Source organism: Budorcas taxicolor, chromosome 23 (assembly GCF_023091745.1).
Source record: "Budorcas taxicolor isolate Tak-1 chromosome 23, Takin1.1, whole genome shotgun sequence".
In the NCBI taxonomy this organism is placed as follows: Eukaryota; Metazoa; Chordata; class Mammalia; order Artiodactyla; family Bovidae; genus Budorcas; species Budorcas taxicolor.
The window spans coordinates 25,242,048-25,263,496 of NC_068932.1; the positions used below are offsets into that span (position 1 = coordinate 25,242,048).

The 21,449-nt window shown below is 42.3% G+C and overlaps 1 protein-coding gene across 1 annotated transcript in view; it reads left to right on the forward strand.

Moving 5' to 3' along the window:
* SORCS3 (sortilin related VPS10 domain containing receptor 3) overlaps positions 1-21,449 on the forward strand; it is a 650,006-nt gene that overhangs the window by 445,655 nt on the left and 182,902 nt on the right. Inside the window, exon 6 of the mRNA XM_052660938.1 lies at positions 16,315-16,379. Coding sequence (XP_052516898.1) covers positions 16,315-16,379 — 65 coding nt within the window. The remainder of the gene's footprint in view (positions 1-16,314; positions 16,380-21,449) is intronic.

A 21,449-nucleotide genomic window follows, 5' to 3' on the forward strand; every position in this document is an offset into this window, starting at 1 on the left:
ATGAAATGCAGACAAAAATTAGAAGTTTTGATCATTGGTTGAACCTCGTGATTAAGTACCAGCTTTATGCTAGGAAATGGATTCACCATGATGGACAAAGCAGGCAAGGCCCCCTCCCTTTAGGAAACTTACATTCTCGAGGAGAGGCAGGCATTATTCAAATAACCACACCAATTGTTATGAGTCTTAAATAGTATCACACACACTACCTCGTATCACAGGGACCATAACATAGCACACACACTGGCTATCAGTACATGAGCATCAGTGATGCTGTGGTCACCGTCTTCTTCATGAGGGTCCCATGTGATTACAGCCTCTTTCCCCACATAATTTCCGGTTGTCTTCCAGACACATTTATACGCATAAACCCATGTGTACAAAGCAGAGACCCTTTTCTCTAACTATTCCTTTCAGCCCCAGTTAGGTCTGGCACAGCCATTAGTAAGGCTTTCCCATGAAGTGGGCTGTCTTTGAAGGCTCTGAGCAAGCATGTCCATGCTACCATAATGTACCAGAATGTGTGCCCCTAACAGTCCTGAGGCAAAGATCAGGAAATTCTGTTTTTATTCTCTTCAGAGCTAAGATACAATTAAAAATGTTACCACAGTAATTGGCAACATCCATTAACTTGATGAGAATTGCCAGAGGCAGCACATTTTTCCCCCCTTCTGCACATTATTAGTCTATAAATATACCTGGTTCCTTTCTCTTTCTTCTCTAGAATTTCTACAAAATATCTGCCCAAGCTGTCTCCTTAATGCCCTCTGCCTTTTAAAATTAACTCTCTTAGTTCCTCCAGCACTTCCAGTCCATACCACACAATTGTGCATCTAATTGCATGTGTTGATGTACGGAGAAGCAGCTGGGGAAAGCCCATAGCACTGAGAGCTCTGGGCTCAGAATCAGCAGAGTCTGGTGGGAATCCCAGCTCCACCTGGTTATCTTGAGTGACTTTGGCTTGGGGTTTGATTATCTGCAAAATGGGAACAATACCTGCTAGGACTAGAGCAGCGAGATTACAGGAGGATGATGGGAAGGTGCTCTGTAAACTCTTGCATGTGGGGCCCTCCAGATCATTGGTCCCCAGCAGTAACTTTGTCTTCCTGCTTCCCCACTGCCCGCGCCACCCCCCCCCCACCCTCGCCCCAGTCTTCTGGTCCCCGTAGAGGTGCAGGGCAGATGGGATTTGGTGGCACAAGACTGTTGAGAAAAGCCCTCCTCAGCTGCAGCTGCACCCTGCTGGTGGCCAGCAACACATCAGGGACCTTCCCAGCAGGAGGTTCCTCTCCCTTCTGATGCACTCACTTGATTAGAAAGATATCCCACCCCTGCCTCAAAGAAGTAAGGCAGAGCAAGATGGAACAGGGGTGTAAGAATGGTCAGCACAAAGGAAGAGCTCATGTACCTCCATCCTCCACAGCCGCAGAGTCTCTCAGTGCCAGAGAGCAGAAGGGGAGGGAATCCCGGCATCACCCACCCCACACCAGGCAAGCCCTGTGATTTGCAGAGAGAGGAACTGAGCCCAGAGGGGTCAAGTGACATAGCCAAAGCCACAGTGCTAGACTGTGACCAGAACTAAGGTCTTTGCCCCAGCCCAGTGCTTTTTCTCCTACACTCCAATGCAAGTTTTCCTTAGACACTTTTGAAAGGTTGTTGTTGAACCATGTAAAGATGCTGGGATTCTTGGCCTCTGGAGGAGAAGAATTCAATCTGGGGCCAGAGATGAGGCTTGATTGCTTTTGTGTACTAAAGTTTTATTAAAGTATAAAGGAGATAGAGAAAGCTTCTGACACAGACATCAGAAGGGGGCAGAAAGAATACCCCCTTACTAGTGTTAGCAATGGGGTTATATACTCTCTAATGAATCCAAAGAATCTCTGGAGGTTGTAAAGACCTCACCAGACCTACTCCCATAATTTACATTTTCAGTTCAGTTCAGTCGCTCAGTCGGGTCCGACTCTTTGCAACCCCATGAATCGCACCAGGCCAGGCCTCCCTGTCCATCACCATCTCCCGGAGTTCACTCAGACTCACGTCCATTGAGTCAGTGATGCCATCCAGCCATCTCATCCTGGGTCATCCCCTTCTCCTCCTACCCCCAATCCCTCCCAGCATCAGAGTCTTTTCCAATGAGTCAACTCTTTGCATGAGGTGGCCAAAGTACTGGAGTTTCAGCTTTAGCATCATTCCTTCCAAAGAAATCCCAGGCCTGATCTCCTTCAGAACGGACTGATTGGATCTCCTTGCAGTCCAAGGGACTCTCAAGAGTCTTCTCCAACACCACAGTTCAAAAGCATCAATTCTTCAGTGCTCAGCCTTCTTCACAGTCCAACTCTCACATCCATACATGACCACTGGAAAAACCATAGCCTTGAGTAGACGGACCTTAGTCGGCAAAGTAATGTCTCTGCTTTTGAATATACTATCTAGGTTGCTCATAACTTTTCTTCCAAGGAGTAAGTGTCTTTTAATTTCATGGCTGCAGTCACCATCTGCAGTGATTTTGGAGCCCAAAAAAATAAAGTCTGACCCTGTTTCCACTGTTTCCCCATCTATTTCCCATGAAGTGATGGGACCAGATGCCATGATCTTCGTTTTCTGGATGTTGAGCTTTAGGTCAACTTTTTCACTCTCCACTTTCACTTTCATCAAGAGGCTTTTTAGTTCCTCATCACTTTCTGCCATAAGGGTAGTGTCATCTGCATATCTGAGGTTATTGATATTTCTCCTGGCAATCTTGATTCCAGCTTATGTTTCTTCCAGTCCAGCATTTCTCATGATGTACTCTGCATATGAGTTAAATAAGCAGGGTGACAATATACAGAGCTGACAGAATGTGGTCCACTGGAGAAAGGAATGGCAAACCACTTCAGTATTCTTGCCTTGAGAACCCCATGAACAGTATGAAATTTACTTTTTAAGGTAACAGAATTAGCCAGAAGGTTTAATCCAGAGACTGTCCTCAGGCAGGATACATTGTTATATAATCCTTGTAAAGACCAAACCTACTCCCATAATTTGCCCTGGTGGCTCAGACGGTAAAGCATCTGTCTACAATGCAGGAGACCCAAGTTTGATCCCTGGGTCAGGAAGATCCCCTGGAGAAGGAAATGACAATCCACTCTGGTACTATTGACTGGAAAATCCCATGTACAGAGGAGCCTGGTAGGCTACAGTCCATGGGGTCCCAAAGAGTTGGACAACTGAGCAACTTCACTTCACTCCCATAATTTACATTTTAAGATAACAGGATTAGCCAGAAGGTTTAATCCAGAGACTGTCCTCAGGCAGGATACATTATTGTTATATAATCCTAAGGAATGTAGAGGAAAGAAAAGTTTGTCTTTTCTTCCTCCTTGAGAATTCCAGACCCCTCTCTCCTTGGGGACCCCTAGACTTCTTACCAACCTGCCTAGGAAATGACTCTCTCCCTTTCTACACAATCAGTGGTATTCAGATGAGTGTATGTGTGCGTGCACATCTTTGTGTGTGTTTGAATGTAAGATGCCAGGAACCATTGGGCATATCCTCTAAATATGTGCATATGCTATTTCATGTTCATAAAGACAAAACAAGGAAGTTTTGACTCTTATGGAAAATTATAGGTTTAGAGAAGTTAAGTAACTTGCTCAAAGTCACACAGCTAATAGATATAGAGCCAGGATTAGAACCTAGGACTGATGATCCCAAAGCTCCTAACCACTGGAAATAGAAGAGACAAGTTTCTGTCCTAAAAACAGATTATGAGTTAAAAATAATACCTAGTGTAATCAGGCAACCCCAATAAACACTGACTGTGTCATCCCAGACTCCAGTTTAGGAAATGTGGGGCAGTGAGACTTCTTTTTTTAATAAGATAAAGTGATTTTTCTCATTAAAAAAATTATTTACTTTTAATTGAAGGATAATTGCTTTACGATACTGTATTGGTTTCTGCCTTACATCATCCTGTATCAGCCATAGGTATGCATATGTCCCCTCTCTCCTGAACCTTTGTCCCAGCTCCCACCCCATCCCACTCCTCTAGGTTGTCACAGAGCCCTGGTTTGAGTTCCCTAAGTCACACAGCAAATTCTCACCGGCTATCTATTTTACATATGGTAGTCTATATGTTTCCATGCTACTTTCTCTATTTGTCCCACTCTCTCCTTCTCCAGTCCCCCAGCCCGCAGTGAGACTTTTGTTCCTTCCTAATTGTCTCTGAGCTGTTTCAAATCCTAAAAGATGATGCTGTGAAAGTGCTGTACTCAATATGTCAGCAAACTTGGAAGACTCAGCAGTGGCCACAGGACTGGAAAAGGTCAGTTTTCATTTCAATCCCAAAGAAAGGCAATGCCAAAGAATGTTCAAACTACCACACAATTGCACTCATTCACATGCTAGCAAAGTAATGCTCAAAATTCTCCAAGCCAGGCTTCAACAGTATGTGATTGGTGAGCTTCCAGATGTTCAAGCTGGTTTTAGAAAAGGCAGAGGAACCAGAGATCAAATTGCCAACATCCACTGGATCATAAAAAAAGCAAGAGAGTTCCAGAAAAACATCTACTTCTGCTTTATTGACTATGCCAAAGCCTTTGACTGTGTGGGTCACAAAAAACTGTGGAAAATTCTTGAAGAGATGGGAATACCAGATCACCTTACCTGCCTCCCAAGAAATCTATATTCAGGTCAAGAAGCAACAGTTAGAACTGGACATGGAGCAACAGACTGGTTCCAAACTGGGAAAGGAGTACATCAAGGCTGTATATTGTCACCCTGCTTATTTAACTTATATACAGAATACACCATGCAGAATGCCAGGCTGGGTAAACACAAGCTGGAATCAAGAGAGCCTAGAAAAATATCAATAACCTCAGATGCGCAGATGACACCAACCTTATGGCAAAAAGTGAAGAAGAACTAAAGAGCCTCCTGATGAAAGTGAAAGAGGACAATGAAAAAGTTGGCTTAAAACTCAACATTCAAAAACTAAGATTATGGCATCTGATCCCATCACTTCATGGCAAATAGATGGGGAAACAATGGAAACAGTGAATGACTTTATTTTTTTGTGCTTAAAAATCACTGCCTGTGGATGGTGACTGCAGCCATGAAATTAAAAGATGCTTGCTACTTGGAAGGAAAGTTATGACCAAACTCGACAGCATATTAAAAAGCAGAGACATTACTTTGCCAACAAAGATGTGTCTAGTCAAAGTTATGTTTTTTCCAGTAGTCATATATGGATGTGAGAGTTGGACCATAAAGAAAGCTGAGCACCAAAGAATTGATGGTTTTGAACTGTGGTGTTGGAGAAGACTCTTGAGAGTCCCTTGGACTACAAGGTGATCAAACCAGTCAATCCTCTAGGAAATCAGTCCTGAGTATTCATTGGAAGTATTGATGCTGAAGTTGAAACTCCAATACTTTGGCCACCTGATGCGAAGAACTGACACATTGGAAAAGACCTTGATGCTAGGAAAGATTGAAAGCAGGAGGAGAAGAGATGACAGAGGATGAGATGGTTGGATGGCATGGCCAACTCTATGGACATGAGTTTGAGTAAGCTCTGGGAGTTGGTGATGGATAGGGAAGCCTTGCGTGCTGCAGTCCATGGGGTTGCAAAGAGTCAGACATGACTGAGCAACTGAACTGAACTGAATTGTTTTGTTTAACTGATTTCTACATCTTTATTATATATTTATTACCTAGTTCTCTCTCAAATTATATCCTACCCCACTTTCTAACCCCTCCACTACGTCTGGCCCCTGACCCTCATTTTTCTGCTGGGGTCCGTGCTGGACACACAAGAAGCATTTGGGAAGTTTCAGGTATTGGCTCAGGACCTCAGTGAATGAGGACATGAGAGGATCCCCACAATGCACTGCCATTTGGGGGTCACACAACACATGTTGTGATATGTTAAGCATATCCTATAGAAACCAAAAATAAATAAAGATAAAGCAACATTATTAGGTTGTTCTAAGTTTTAAAAAGTTGTATTGGAGTACAGTTGATTCAGTTGTCCCTGGTGGCTCAGATGGTAAAGAATCTGCCTGCAATGTAGGAGCCCCAGGTTCAATTCCTGGGTCAGGAAAATCCCCTAGAGAGGGGGATGGCTACCCACTCCCATATTCTTGCCTGGAGAATCACATGGACAGAGGAGTCCTGCAGACTATAGTCCATGGGGTTGCAGAAAGAGTCAGATGTGACTGAGCGACTAACATTTTACTTACAGTTGATTTGCAATATTGTGTTAGTTCCTGCTGGACAGCAAAGTGGATCAGTCACACATAGACATATATCCCCTTTTTTAAAAGATTCTTTTCTCATATAGGTCATGATAGAGTATTGAGTAGAGTTCCCTGTGATGCATGGCTGGTTCTTATTATCTATTTTATTATACATAGTAGTGTGTATATGTCAGCCCCAATCTCCCAATAAAACATTTTTAAAAAGTATAGACTTTTCTAAGTAACAGTTTATAAAAGATGTTTTAACAGAAATTAACTTCTAAAGAAATAGAGTGAATGTACCTACAGAAAGACAGGGATTTGTCCAGTGTTATGGAATGTCACAGATTTTAGTTTGCAGGAAGCAATTCATAATTCCTGGCATGGTGGCTTTTCACTGACTTCAGATCCTTTCTTATTCTGTCTCCAAAGTGCTCTCTTATGACTGCTGCTCAGTCTTCTCCTCCCCATCATGTCTAGTTGCGCCATCACGCCTTGGGCCATATCATCGCTCTCTTTGGCTTTCCAATCCCACATATTCTTCAAGCCTGCTCCTTTTATCCCCATTGCTGTGAAACCCTACCTGATCCACTGCACCTTTCCAACAAGACTGAAATTCCCTCTGTGTGTTTCCCCATAAATACCTATTGAAGGTGCTCTCAGGAGATAGGTAGTGGGGTCTGAGAATGAACATTCCAAAATCTAAAGGCTGGGAATAAGAGCATTGCCTGTTCTCTGCAGTCCCTCTACAAATGAGGCAATGTGTTTGGTCTGTTTAATAGGCTCAAATCGTTTTCTATGAGCAACCTTTCCTTAAGCTGTGATCATATGACATGATCTTGTTTTCTAGAGCTATGCTAATCTATAGCCCATATGTATGTAGAAAACAAATGGGCTGTGTGGTAGACTGGTTGGCAGCTTCCTAAGTGCTCACACATAGTGAGTATTCAGTACTTGCAAAGGGATTACTGGTTGTATTCCTAGCAGACCAGCTATTCAGTTGTATTCAGGTAAAACCTCATGGATTGTCACTATATTAGCACAAACCCCAGTGACCAAAGCTTAGCTTCAAATCGCTGCTGCCAGCATGAGCGTGATATTAGCTATGGTTCACTGAGATTTTTCAGTTGAGTTCAAACTCCTCATCTGTTGCAAGTGACCTCCTGATGTGTGTATGCCTTGTCCTGAAAATAGTTCATGTGACTGCTGAATTTCATTCTAGCCATTTAGAATTTAGAAAGGTATTACATTAAATTAGACCATGTAGTTTCTCTTTCCTTCCTTCCTCCCTGGCCCCTCCCTTCCTTCCTCCTTCCTTCTCTCTCTCTTTCCCTTCCTACCTCCCTTCCTTCAATACTGCTCTTCTGGTAAGGAATGCTATACTTATGTCCCTGGATAAACCTATATCTTCTTATATATCTTTACATGTTATGAAGAATACTTAGTCTACCACATGAGATGCTCTCTGAGACTTCCATTCCATATTTTATGAAAAATAATTGGGGTTTGATCAGCTAGATGTATTTTACAATCCACCAGTAGAACATAGCCTATTGTTAGAGCGATACTGATACAGTAATCAGTAGCCCTTTTACTTTTCTGGGAGAACCAGAATGCTAAAGGGACAGTAGCTAACCCTTATGTCCAGAAATGGCTCTGCACATGCTGAGCAACTTTTAGAGAGCATATTAATGATGATTCTGGGTATGGGAAACAGTAACTAATTTTGTTGTTGTTCACTTGCTCAGTCACGTCCGACTCTCTGTGGCCCCATGGACTACAACATGCGAAACTTCCCTGTCTTTCACCTCTCACAGAGCTTGCTGAAACTCATGTCCATCGAGTTGGTGATACCATCCAACCACCTTATCCTCTGTCGTCCCCTTCTCCTCCTGTCTCAATCTTTCCCAGCATCAGGGTCTTTCCCAATGAGTTAGTTCTTTACATCAGGTGGCCAAAGTATTGGAGCTTCAGCTTCAGCACCAGTGAAAGTGAAGTGAAGTGAAGTCACTCAGTCGTGTCCGACTCTTAGTGACCCCATGGACTGTAGCCCACCAGGCTCCTCCATCCATGCGATTTTCCAGGCAAGAGTACTGGAGTGGGGTGCCATTGCCTTCTCCACATCCAGTGAATATTTTAGGGTTAATTTCCTTTAGGATTGACTGGTTTGATCTCTGTGCTTATTGAGAGAGAGACAAAGAGAAAGAGAGAGAGAGAGACATTAATAGAATCCCAGAAAGGGAATGCATTTAGACCTCACAAAGGTCCCTATCCCATAACCTCACAAAGTGCCTGCTTTCTTTCTTTCCCTCTCGTCTCTGCTTCTCTCTACTTTCTGGCTAAATAGTTGAAGGTGTCCAAGACAAGTTTCTCTGAGTCTCATGCTACAGTTTCTCAAGGCAGTCCTAGAGTCTGGGAAACGTGTCTTTGAACCAGCTTCAGTGAGGATCTACTCTGGTCTAATCAGCTATAGACAGGGACAGAGCCATATAGTACAACTCGGGCATAGGGTTCTACACCTAGAAATCTGTGGCTCTGGGAGGAGCCAGCAGTTGACCAAGGCAGGGATTATTGTGATGTAGGAGGAGAGCTCCCAGAGTGCCCACTAGAGGAGCCATGTTCATTTGAGCTAGATAAGATCCCTGGATTTTTGTGGCCCTACTGTTTTCAAAGGATGATCGTGCATTTGTCAAGCAAATCACAGATGACTGTATTTGACAGATCCAATATTGCTTTGAGGATAAATGGTGAAAATAACTGCATAATAATGGAAAATGAAGACTTTATTTACTTAATTGCCTAGAGATTAATTAAACAGATGAAATCTGTTCCACTGTATTATGGAACCGTTTTCAACATTTATCCTAAACATACTGTTGGGGTTATTACTACTTTGGTTTTTGTGTTCATCTATCTACTCAGGCAATATTTAATAATACAGAGCAAGAAGGCACAATGCTAGGCACTAGTGGAAAAATAATTTAATCAGATCTAAGTCCTATCTTTAGGGATAGTACAATGAAGAAGGAGAAAAAAATTGAGGTACACAGATAATTGATGGTGGCATAAAGCAAATTATGTATGAATCTAAGATCCATCTCTTTCTCACTCTGTACCAATGATTAGGCAATTTGCATCTCAAAATTTTCATTTCCTCATCTGAAAAAAATTATACTGCCAATTTTAAAAGTTTGTTTAAGAATTGAGAGAGATGACATATTAAATTAATAATAAAAGGGGCCTTTCCTGGAGGTCCAGTGGTTAGCACTCTGTGCTTCCACTACAGGGAGTGTGGGTTCGATTCCTGGTTGGGGAACAAAGATCCCACATGCCACATGGCCAAAAAAAGATGATGATAACATTTTTGGTACATTAGATGCTCAATAAATATTACACTTAAAAATATTAGTTCCACATAATGTGAGCTCTATATTAGTAAGCATTACATAGAGTTAGGTGTTGATGTATGCCTCTATTTGAAATGTTTACGTGCATTTAGTTCTCATAAAAACATTGAAAAGGGTGCTATTATGATATCCCCAGTGTGCAGATTAGAAAAATGCAGCAAGCAGAGATTGAGTTAATTGCCTGTGATCCCACGGCAACTGAGTGATGGAGCCGAGACTCTAACTCGGAGTGTCTGATTCCAGAATGTATGCTTTTGACTACCCCACTGATATATAAAAAGGAAGGGATATTTCAGCTTGGTTTGTGAAGGCTGCATTTCAGTCTCTAATGAGTGATTTTCAACTCTGACTGCACATACTTATCACCCGCGAGCATCTAAAAGCTATTGATTCCTGGATGATACTCCAGGGTAGTGGTTCTCGAGTGTGTTCCCTGACTATCAACATCATATGTTTTATGTGTTTGCTAAGAATGCAAATTATTGAGCCCTACCCCAGACCTCTCAAATACAAAACTCAGAGGGCTGAGCCTAGCATCTGTTTTAATAAAAAGATTCTGATGTAGCTAAAATGTGAGAGGACTATTGCTCCAGACCAGTGAAACCAGAATTTACAGGATTGGGACCTGTGCATTGGTATTCAGTATTTTTAGAAAGTTTCTCATGGCATTATAATGTTTAGTCAAGATCAGGAGGCTTTCATGGAAAGTGGTATTGAGTTGTACCATAAGTGGGGAATATGCAGAGTGGGACAGAAGGAAAATTCCAGGTGGAGGGGCAGTTTGAGCCAAAACATCAAGGAAGAGAATGTTGGTGGTGTGAGCTGGAGAAATGTGTTGAGACAAGATTATCTTGAAATTGAACAGTCTAGCAAATCAGTTTGTCAAGCATTTGTCCTTTGTCCCCTCAATACCTCCCTCATGCACATACCTCCCTCCCTCATGTTCTTATTTCTGGGGAAGATTTTTCTCTAGAATTCACATCCACAAGGAGAGAAAAACACACCAGAGTTTAGCTCTGTCACTTCCTCACGGCAGCCCATGTGCTACAAAGAGGCTGTCCTGAAGTTCTAAACTGGATTTTAGAGCCAAGTAACACTGGCTAACTGTGTGTCTTTGGACAGTTGTATGAAGCTCAGTTTTCTCATCTGCTTAGTGAAGGGGCTGAACGAGATCATGGTTTCACAGTTGTTGCGCCCAGCTCTCTTGGGCATGGTTGTCTGGGTGAGCCATTCCTGGTTCCGGATAAGTTCCTGTTTGATCTATTGCACATGTTAGAACTTGCAGACTGTATATGAATAGAGAATTCGGTTGCTAAAAATAGGTTTGAAAGCTGCTTGGCCTTTTTCAGGTATTTCCATCAGTAGCAACTGCACTTCCATCATAGCACCTGTGAGCACGTGGTTCCAGGCGCCACATGAAGTTTCAGTTTCTTCCCTGGAGGCTTGGCTGTGGCTTCTTATGTCCTTTTGTCCCCTGTGTCCTTGGTCCTTGCTCAGATCAAGAACTCTCAATTTTGAAGAAGAATTCCTATCTTTCCCCTTTAGGGTTTCAAATGATCCTTTTGTGATGATGCTGAGTTTGGTAATTGTTATAAAACTAAATATTCCCAGGAAGAAACCACTTCACACATTATTCAGGTCTGTGTAGACTTTTTTCTGTTTTCTCACCAGTTGAGTAATTTTCTTGATAAAAAATGATCTGGGGCACAGACAGGAAACTGAGATCTTGTTTGAGCCTAAGAAAAGTTTTCTTTAAGACCCACAAGTGAGCTCGGGGCTTACTTGGGGCCTTACTTGTTTTGCCTGAGTGAAAAGTATTGTAATCATTTATTTAAAACATATTTGTTGATGGTCTACCAAGGATGTCACGAAGGATTAAAAAAAAAAAAATAGAATCCTACTTCTTTGAAATTTGTATCTAAGTAATGCACTGGTCATAACAAGCTCTCTCTTCCAACAACACAAGAGAAGACTCTACACATGGACATCACCAGATGGTCACACCGAAATCGGATTGATTATATTCTTTGCAGCTAAAGATGGAGAAGCTCTATACAGTCAGCAAAAACAAGACCGGGAGCTGACTGTGGCTCAGATCATGAACTCCTTACTGCCAAACTGAGACTTAAATTGAAGAAAGTGGGGAAAACCACTAGACCATTCAGGTATGACCTAAATCAAATTCCTTATGATTATACAGTGGAAGTGAGAAATAGATTTAAGGGACTAGATCTGATAGACAGAGTGCCTGATGAACTATGGACAGAGGTTCGTGACATTGTACAGGAGACAGGGATCAAGACCATCCCCATGGAAAATAAATGCAAAAAAGCAAAATGGCTGTCTGGGGAGGGCTTACAAATAGCTGTGAAAAGAAGATAAGCGAAAAGCAAAGGAGAAAAGGAAAGATATAAGCATCTGAATGCAGAATTCCAAAGAATAGCAAGGAGAGATAAAAAAGCCTTCCTCAGCGATCAGTGCAAAGAAATAGAGGAAAAGAACAGAATGGGAAAGACTAGAGATCTCTTCAAGAAAATTGGAGATACCAAGGGAACATTTCATGCAAAGATGGGCTCGATAAAGGACAGAAATGGTATGGACCTAATAGAAGCAGAAGATATTAAGAAGAGGTGGCAAGAATACACAGAAGAACTGTACAAAAAAGATCTTCATGACCCAGATAATTATGAAGGTGTGATCACTCATCTAGAGCCAGACGTCCTGGAACGTGAAGTCAAGTGGGCCTTAGAAAGCATCACTACGAACAAAGCTAGTGGAGGTGATGGAATTCCAGTGGAGCTGTTTCAAATCCTGAAAGATCATGCTGTGAAAGTGCTGCACTCAGTATGGCAGCAAATTTGGAAAACTCAGCAGTGGCCACAGGACTGGAAAAGGTCAGTTTTCATTCCAATCCCAGAAATGCAATGCCAAAGAATGCTCAAACTACCGCACAATTGCACTCATCTCACATGCTAGTAAAGTAATGCTCAAAATTCTCCAAGCCAGGCTTCAGCAATATGTGAACCGTGAACTTTCTGATGTTGAAGCTGGATTTAGAAAAGGCAGAGGAACCAGAGATCAAATTGCCAACATCCAATGGATCATGGAAAAAGCAAGAGAGTTCCAGAAAAACATCTATTTCTGCTTTATTGACTTTGGCAAAGCCTTTGTGTGGATCACAATAAACTGTGGAAAATTCTGAAAGAGATGGGAATACCAGACCACCTAACCTGCCTCTTGAGAAGCCTATATGCAGGTTAGGAAGCAACAGTTAGAATTGGACATGGAACAACAGACTGATTCCAAATAGGAAAAGGAGTACGTCAAGGCTGTATATTGTCACCCTGCTTATGTAACTTCTATGCAGAGTACATCATGAGAAACGCTGGGCTGGAAGAAACACAAGCTGGAATCAAGATTTCTGGGAGAAATATCAATAACCTCAGATATGCAGATGACACCACCCTTATGGCAGAAAGTGAAGAGGAACTCAAAAGCTTCTTGAAGAAAGTGAAAGAGGAGAGTGAAAAAGTTGGCTAAAGTTCAACATTCAGAAAATTAAGATCATGGCATCTGGTCCCATCACTTCATGGCAAATATAAGGGGAAACAGTGGAAACAGTGTCAGGCTTTATTTTTTGGGGCTCCAAAATCACTGCAGATGGTGACTGCAGCCATGAAATTAAAAGACGCTTACTCCTTGGAAGGAAAGTTATGACCAACCTAGATAGTACATTGAAAAGCAGAGACATTACTTTGCCAATAAAGGTCCATCTAGTCCAGGCTATGGTTTTTCCAGTGGTCACGTATGGATGTGAGAATTGGACTGTGAAGAAAGCTGAGCACCGAAGAATTGATGCTTTTGAACTGTGGTGTTGGAGAAGACTCTTGAGAGTCCCTTCGACTGCAAGGAGATCCAACCAGTCCATCCTAAAGGAGATCAGTCCTGGGTGTTCTTTGGAAGGACTGATGTTGAAGCTGAAACTCCAATACTTTGGCCACCTCATGCAAAGGGTTGACTCATTGGAAAAGACCCTGATGCTGGGAGGGATTGGGGGCAGGAGGAGTTGGGGACAACAGAAGATGAGATGGCTGGATGGCATCATCGACTCGATGGACATCAGTTTGAGTGAACTCCGGGAGTTGGTGATGGACAGGGAGGCCTGGCATGCTGTGATTCATGGAGTCGCAAAGAGTCGGACATGACTGAGCAACTGAACTGAACTGAACTGATGGAAGACCTACAAGGGCAACTGCATAAGTGATGTGATTAAACCATGGAAAGCAGTGATTCTAAGACTTTGCTGTGCATGGAAATCATCTCGGAGCTTTAAGACATGCAGATGCCTTGATCCAACCCCAAAGGTTTTGATTTCATTGGTTTGGGGCAGGGCTTCAGGACTCTGGATATTCCAAGGCTCCCCAGTGACTCTTACAAGCAGCCAAGTTTGAGAATCACCAAGGTAAGGAAGCAGAGAAAGTTATTCTTTATCTACTGGAGGGAAGGATGCTGCTGGAGGGAAGAGGCCAACTAAGCAGTGAAGGAATGGTAAGAGGTATCTGGAGAAGAAAAGGGGCAGGGAGAGGGTTGGATACAAGGGCACTGCAGGCAAAAGGGATAGGAGTCAAGACAGCTGGGAGCTGCTCTCGATGGAGAACTAAGTCAGTCAATCTGTCTAATTCTGGCCTAGTTCCTGTGTCATCTTAGACACATGTCCATTGTTCCACAGTTTCCCATTCGCTCAAATATAACTAATGATAACTGTTCTCCTTACCTTAAGTGTTTTGCTTTAAGGTCAAATGAAATGAGGAAAAATTAAAAGATAGTATATTGATGATCATTAAGCAAAAAATAAAGCACTAGAGTAAAAACCTCTTTCATTCAGCTTCTTTGGGGAAAGAACTGTTTCCCATAAGTGCGCCTTCTGTGTTGCTGAGCACAGGCTTTCTCCAGTTGCAGTGAGCGGGGGCTACTCTCTAGGTGCAGTGCTTGCGCTTCTCATTGCAGTGGTTTCTTATGTTGTGGAGCACGGGCCCTAGGGTGTGGGGCTCAGCAGTTGTGGTACACAGGCCTAGCTTCCTGGCAGCGTGTGGGATCCTCCCAGACCAGGGATTGAACTCATGTTCCCCGCACTGACAGGCGGACTGTCAACCACTGGACCACCAGGGAAGCCCACATAAATGAACTTTTTAAGTAACTGAAGTTTAGCCATTCAACACAATGCTGCTGCTGCTAAGTCGCTTCAGTCATGTCCGACACTGTGCGACCCCATAGATGGCAGCCCACCAGGCTCCGCCGTCCCTGGGATTCTCCAGGCAAGAACACTGGAGTGGGTTGCCATTTCCTTCTCCAATGCATGAAAGTGAAAAGTGAAAGTGAAGTCTTTCAGTTGTGTCCAACCCTTTGAGGCCCCATGGACTGCAGCCTACCAGGCTCTTCCGTCCATGGGATTTTCCAGGCAAGAGTACTTCAGTGGGTTGCCATTGCCTTCTCCATTCAACACAATAATCATTAACAAAAATCATTTTATTTTTCCCAACATAGTCATTTGCAGCCCTATTTTCTTAAACTGAGTTAACTGATATCATTAGTCCCCCGCTTCCCATTTTCTCTGCCTGCAGCCTCTTGGTGCAGATGTCAGATAGTGAACTGTGATATAATAACAGTTAGGGCCTTAGGACCAGAAGACGCATAGTAGATTTATGGTGTGGAAGATTGGGTTTTGGGTTCTTTGATCTGTTTTTCATAAGTTTTCTATTTGTCTTGCTATCTGGGTACCAGCTGTTGATTCTTATTATTTTAAATTTGACTTTCCTTTCTAACTTGCTGCCTCTTATCTATTCAGAACTGAAAAAACAGAAAACCAATCTTTGAATGAGATTGAAAATAAGAGTAGAAAGACTAAGTGTCCAATTTTGCTGGAGAGAGTGGGTTATGCAATGTCTTTAGTATGTGAATGTTTTCATGTCTGTGTTGCCTTTCTAAGCTGACTCTCTGGGTCCTACTCTCACCTGGATATCTTATGCAAGACTGGGCTCTATATGTGGAAGGTTGGAGGCCCACAGGAATTAGATTGTAAAGATTCTCAGCCTTCCTTTTTCTGGCTGTTGGCCATAGAATTCTAAGGTTCCCCATTCCTATCACCAGAATTGTGTCCGTGTCAGACCAGATATTGAATATTTGTTACCAAATGTTTATTGTTTACAAGGTAGAGGTAAGAAAAGGTAGATAAGTCCAAACTCAGAAGGGCAGGAGTGTCTGGAAGCAAACAGCCAGAACGGAGGTTTAACTATTTTCCCCAGGGAGAAGAAAGTGGTATGGAATATGGCACCTCAGGTGGAAAGGAAGTCAGAGAAATAGTCAGGTGCGAGATGGTAGAGGGTCAATGACGGAAGTTTAGACCAGCTTTACTATGGGGCACATTATTCTGTGATATTTTTGTTTCTATGTTTTTGAGAGTTTCTGGCTCCCTGGCAGTGCTCCAGGACACCTGAGTTGTAACCATTACAGGTGGCAGCTGCCAGAGGCCACCACTCTGCAGGGCCTGGGAGTCACCATATTCTGTGGGTCCTCAGTACAAGACAGGCCTCCTTTAGAAAGCAGCTTTCTGAGTAATAACCCCGAACGCCTCCCCACATTGTTGTCAGCTGTCCTTGCAGTCACTGAGCTTCTGACTCTCCTTTCCTCCCCAGGTCAGTGGCCGGACTGGATAAGGAGGCAGACCTGGTGCACATGGAGGTGCGGACAGCGGACGGATGTGAGTGCTGTGGCCACCAGCTGGCGGGGAAATCTGCCTGCAGGCCTCTCTCCTCCACCCCCACAATTTGCATTTTAATGACTTGGGAAGATGAAAAGCCCTGAGCTTCCTTACCGCCATACCCATCTTTATTTCCTAGAGTGGGGGAGAGGCCTTCAGTCCCCAGGGAGACGTTTCACTGAAATAAACTCTCAGGAATGAATTTTCTGGGGATGGGAGTTAATGAGATGAATTCTGAGGCTCCTGTTAGTAATTTCCTGGCATCTTCAGTGTAATTCGAATAGGAATGTCCACAGCTCATCGTGGTATTTTGCATTCATGTGGTGAATTGCAGGGATTGCAAGCTTTAAAAAAACTAAACCTTTACATAGTCAAGATTACGAAAAAAATGTAACTGGAAAAATTATTTGCACAACTATTTGTTCATCTGTTCAGCAGATATTTAGGGATGGCCTGCTGTGTGCCAGGCAAATTCCTCAGCCCTGGAAATACCATGCTGAGCAAGACCTCTATTGTCCCTGCAAATTAGCAATGTAATCCAGGATTTCACCCTTTTGTACATTATGCACCTATATGCATCTTAAACAGAATTTGACTGATAAAGTATCATTTTGTACCAGCTTAAGACTAAACTGAAACTGAAAGTATCCATAGGGGGCCTTTCCTGTCCAATAAAAAAAAGATCAACTTAAAATATATTAAATATGTGAATTATATATATGATATACATGAAATATGTAAAATGTATGAAAACTGATTAGCATATTCTAGGTCATAAATAGACCCAATTAATCCATGAAAATAACAGTGACCTAATAGTGCAGCAGATCAAAGTACCATACTGTGAGTTGAGGTCCTGGATTCTGCTACCCATTAGCTATGAGACCGAGACCCCCTAACCTCTCTGTTCTCCAGCTCCCTATTATCTGGGGACACTCATCCTTGCCCTGCTCACCTCAGGGCTATGGGCTGAATGTACAAACATAAGGAGATTGTGTTTGGCCTGTATGATGACATTAGGATATCATTCAGGATACATTAAGTAAAGAAGCTGCATGAGCTGTGTCCTTGGGAAATCTACCACTTTTGAGGCCAAACACAGATGTATGATAGAAACATGCACTTTGGGGAATATATTTTATTTGCTTTGTTTTTATTTTCAAAAGAGTTAGAAGGCAATTGACATGTTACTCTATGCCTGTCAGTCTACTGAGTTCCTTCCTTCCTGCCTTCCTTCCTTTTTCTTTTTTGAATCTTGAGTAAATGTAAGTCTCTGAAGCATCCAAGGATGAGGGATGACCCACACTCTTTGTACATTTTTTTTTTCACAGAAAAGCTTTTTAAGATTTAGGGAGATAATGCCACATATTCAAATTCAGTGATCATAAGTGCGGTGAAACCTGAATTCTAAATTACTCTTACTGCTGAGGAGAAAAACAAAAAAAAAAACAAAACAAAACTGGAACACTGGAGGAAGGATGAGATGGAGGGGTTTGAAGGGGTGAAGTAGAGGAGGCAGAGGGGAGAAGACAGCAGCTCTCAGATGAACCACAGCCCAGTTTTCAGGACAAACCCGGCCCTGACCTTGATTGCATGTCAGCCTTTTTAAGCCATATATGTGATCTGTGGTATCTGCCTGTGTGACCTTCTACCTGATCCAGAAATCCCTTCCCCAGTAACCTCTTACAGTGTGTCCTCAGGTTCCATGAGCTCAGGCTTAACACATATCCTTTTCTGTTGCTGGACAAACAGCAAAGTTTCTGTCCCTTTTTAAAAAAAGTAATTTCTTACATTAAGCTTAAACTTATTTTCCGAAAGTTCAAGAATTCTGGTCCACATTAGAATAAGGCCTATAGTGCAGGATTGCTGTGAAATTTTATAAGATTAAAAATGCAAAACACATAAAGTTCCTGGCCTCTTGTCAAAAATTGAAAAAAGCAGAATCGACTTAAAAAATACTCACAACCTAAAGCTGAGAGTTACGTTTTTTTGGTGGGAAGTTTTAGGACATCATGCCTGGGAGACAGCATCTCAAGTAACTCTGAGAGAGCTGATCTGAGGAGGTGGGGGGAGTAGTCAGGTTATATAGAATTCTGCAACAAAGGGCAGGTAGTCTGAACATCAAAAGTATTTTGTGAATTAAAGAAAAGCCAGATACCCCAAATTAAAGAATATAGCACTTTTCTTCATATGGGAAGATGCAAGAGTCTGGGCTCACTGAAGTCATTCCTTTCATATCTGAGGCCAGTATCCTGTGTTTTTCACATCCTGAGTTCCTCAGTGCTCACCATAGGGAGTGGCTGTAGCCTGGTGCCTGCCAGATCACAGGTATTCTCCTCCATGCTAAGTGCTCTTAGAGCTCAAGAATTCACATTTGGAGGGCTGGAATTGCTGATGATGTGAAATCATTGTGTACTGATATAGCAGAAAACACTCCATTTCTCAGCAGACAGAAATATAAACAGGGATAAACGTCATGTGCCACACTTATGTTAAAGTATGGTATATATTAATTCTGTGTGATTTTTTAGGTTTTTATAAAATCAATTTTTCAACAGTTCAAAGAACCATCTTTCAACCCAGTGAATTGGCTCTAACCCTCCTCCCCCTTTATTTAGAAAGTGCACATAAGACTGAGCTGAACTGGGGATGTTTTATTTTGCGTACACTAATGAAATGCATGATTTCTTTCTCCTTTGGTATGTGGTGAATGCTTTCTTATGCATTCACTCATGCATTCACACTCATGTATACACATACATCTCTATCTTTTTGATTGTTGCAACATGGCACAAAATATATTTTATTTCCTTCTCCCTCACCCTGATGTGGTAGTTTAAACTTTAATTTGACTCAGACTTGAATTTCACCAAATTGACATGGCTAGCCTAGTGAGAGAATAAAAATATGAACACAAAACTCTCAACACACTACAAATGAAAGAAAACTTCTAATAAAGATAAACTAATAAAGATAAGCTCTATACAGTCAACAAAAACAAGAGCAAGAGCTGACTGTGGCTCAGATCATGAACTCCTTGTTACCAAATTCAGACTTAAATTGAAGAAAGTAGGGAAAACCGCTAGACCATTCAGGTATGACCTAATTCAAATCCCTTATGATTATACAGTGGAAGTGAGAAATAGATTTAAGGGACTAGATCTGATAGAGTACCTGATGAACTATGGAATGAAGTTCATGACGTTGTACTGGAGAAAGGGATCAAGACCATCCCCATAGAAAAGAAATGCAAAAAAGCAAAATGGCTGTCTGGGGAGGCCTTACACATAGCTGTGAAAAGAAGAGAGGTGAAAAGCAAAGGAGAAAAGGAAAGATATAAGCATCTGAATGCAGAGTTCCAAAGAATAGCAAGAAGAGATAAGAAAGCCTTCTTCAGCGATCAATGCAAAGAAATAGGGGAAAAGAACAGAATGGGAAAGACTAGAGATCTCTTCAAGAAAATTAGAGATACCAAGGGAACATTTCATGCAAAGATGGGCTCGATAAAGGACAGAAATGGTAAGGACCTAACAGAAGCAGAAGATATTAAGAAGAGGTGGCAAGAATACACAGAAGAACTGTACAAAAAAGATCTTCATGACCCAGATAGATAGTCATGATGATGTGATCACTAATCTAGAGCCAGATATCTTGGAATGTGAAGTTAAGTGGGCCTTAGAAAGCATCACTACGAACAAAGCTAGTGGAGGTGATGGAATTCCAGTAGAGCTATTTCAAATCCTGAAAGATGATGCTGTGAAAGTGCTATACTCAATATGCCAGCAAATTTGGAAAACTCAGCAGTGGCCATAGGACTGGAAAAGGTCAGTTTTCATTCCAATCCCAAAGAAAGGAAATGCCAAAGAATGCTCAAACTACCACACAATTGCACTCATCTCACATGCTAGTAAAGTAATGCTCAAAATTCTCCAAGCCAGGCTTCAGCAATATGTGAACCGTGAACTCCCTGATGTTCAAGCTGGTTTTAGAAAAGGCAGAGGAACCAGAGATCAAATTGCCAACATCCACTGGATCATGGAAAAAGCAAGAGAGTTCCAGAAAAACATCTATTTCTGCTTTATTGATTATGCCAAAGCCTTTGACTGTGTGGATCACAATATACTGTGGAAAATTCTGAAAGAGATGGGAATACCAGACCACCTGACCTGCCTCTTGAGAAATCTGTATGCAGGTCAGGAAGCAGCAGGTAGAACTGGACATGGAACAACAGACTGGTTCCAAATAGGAAAAGGAGTGCGTCAAGGCTGTATATTGTCACCCTGTTTATTTAACTTACATGCAAAGCACATCATGAGAAATGCCAGACTGGAAGAAACACAAGCTGGAATCAAGATTGCCGGGAGAAATATCAATCACCTCAGATATGCAGATGACACCACCCTTATGGCAGAAAGTGAAGAGGAGCTAAAAAGCCTCTTGATGAAAGTGAAAGAGTAGAGTGAAAAAGTTGGCCTAAAGCTCAACATTCAGAAAATAAAGATCATGGCATCCGGTCCCATCACTTCATGCGAAATAGATGGGGAAACAGTGGAAACAGTGTCAGACTTTATTTTTTTGGGCTCCAAAATCACTGCAGATGGTGACTGCAGCCATGAAATTAAAAGAGGCTCACTCCTTGGAAGAAAAGTTATGACCAACCTAGATAGCATATTCAAAAGCAGAGACATTACTTTGCTGACTAAGGTCCACCTAGTCAAGGCTATGGTGTTTCCTGTGGTCATGTATGGATGTGAGAGTTGGACTGTGAAGATGGCTGAGCACCGAAGAATTGATGCTTTTGTGGTGTTGGAGAAGACTCTTGAGAGTCCCTTGGACTGCAAGGAGATCCAACCAGTCCATTCTGAAGGAGATCAGGCCTGGGATTTCTTTGGAAGGAATGATGCTAAAGCTGAAACTCCAGTACTTTGGCCACCTCATGCGAAGAGTTGACTCATTGGAAAAGACTCTGATGCTGGGAGGGATTGGGGGCAGGAGGAGAAGGGTAGGACCAAGGATGAGATGGCTGATGGCATCACGGACTCGATGGACGTGAGTCTGAATGAACTCCGG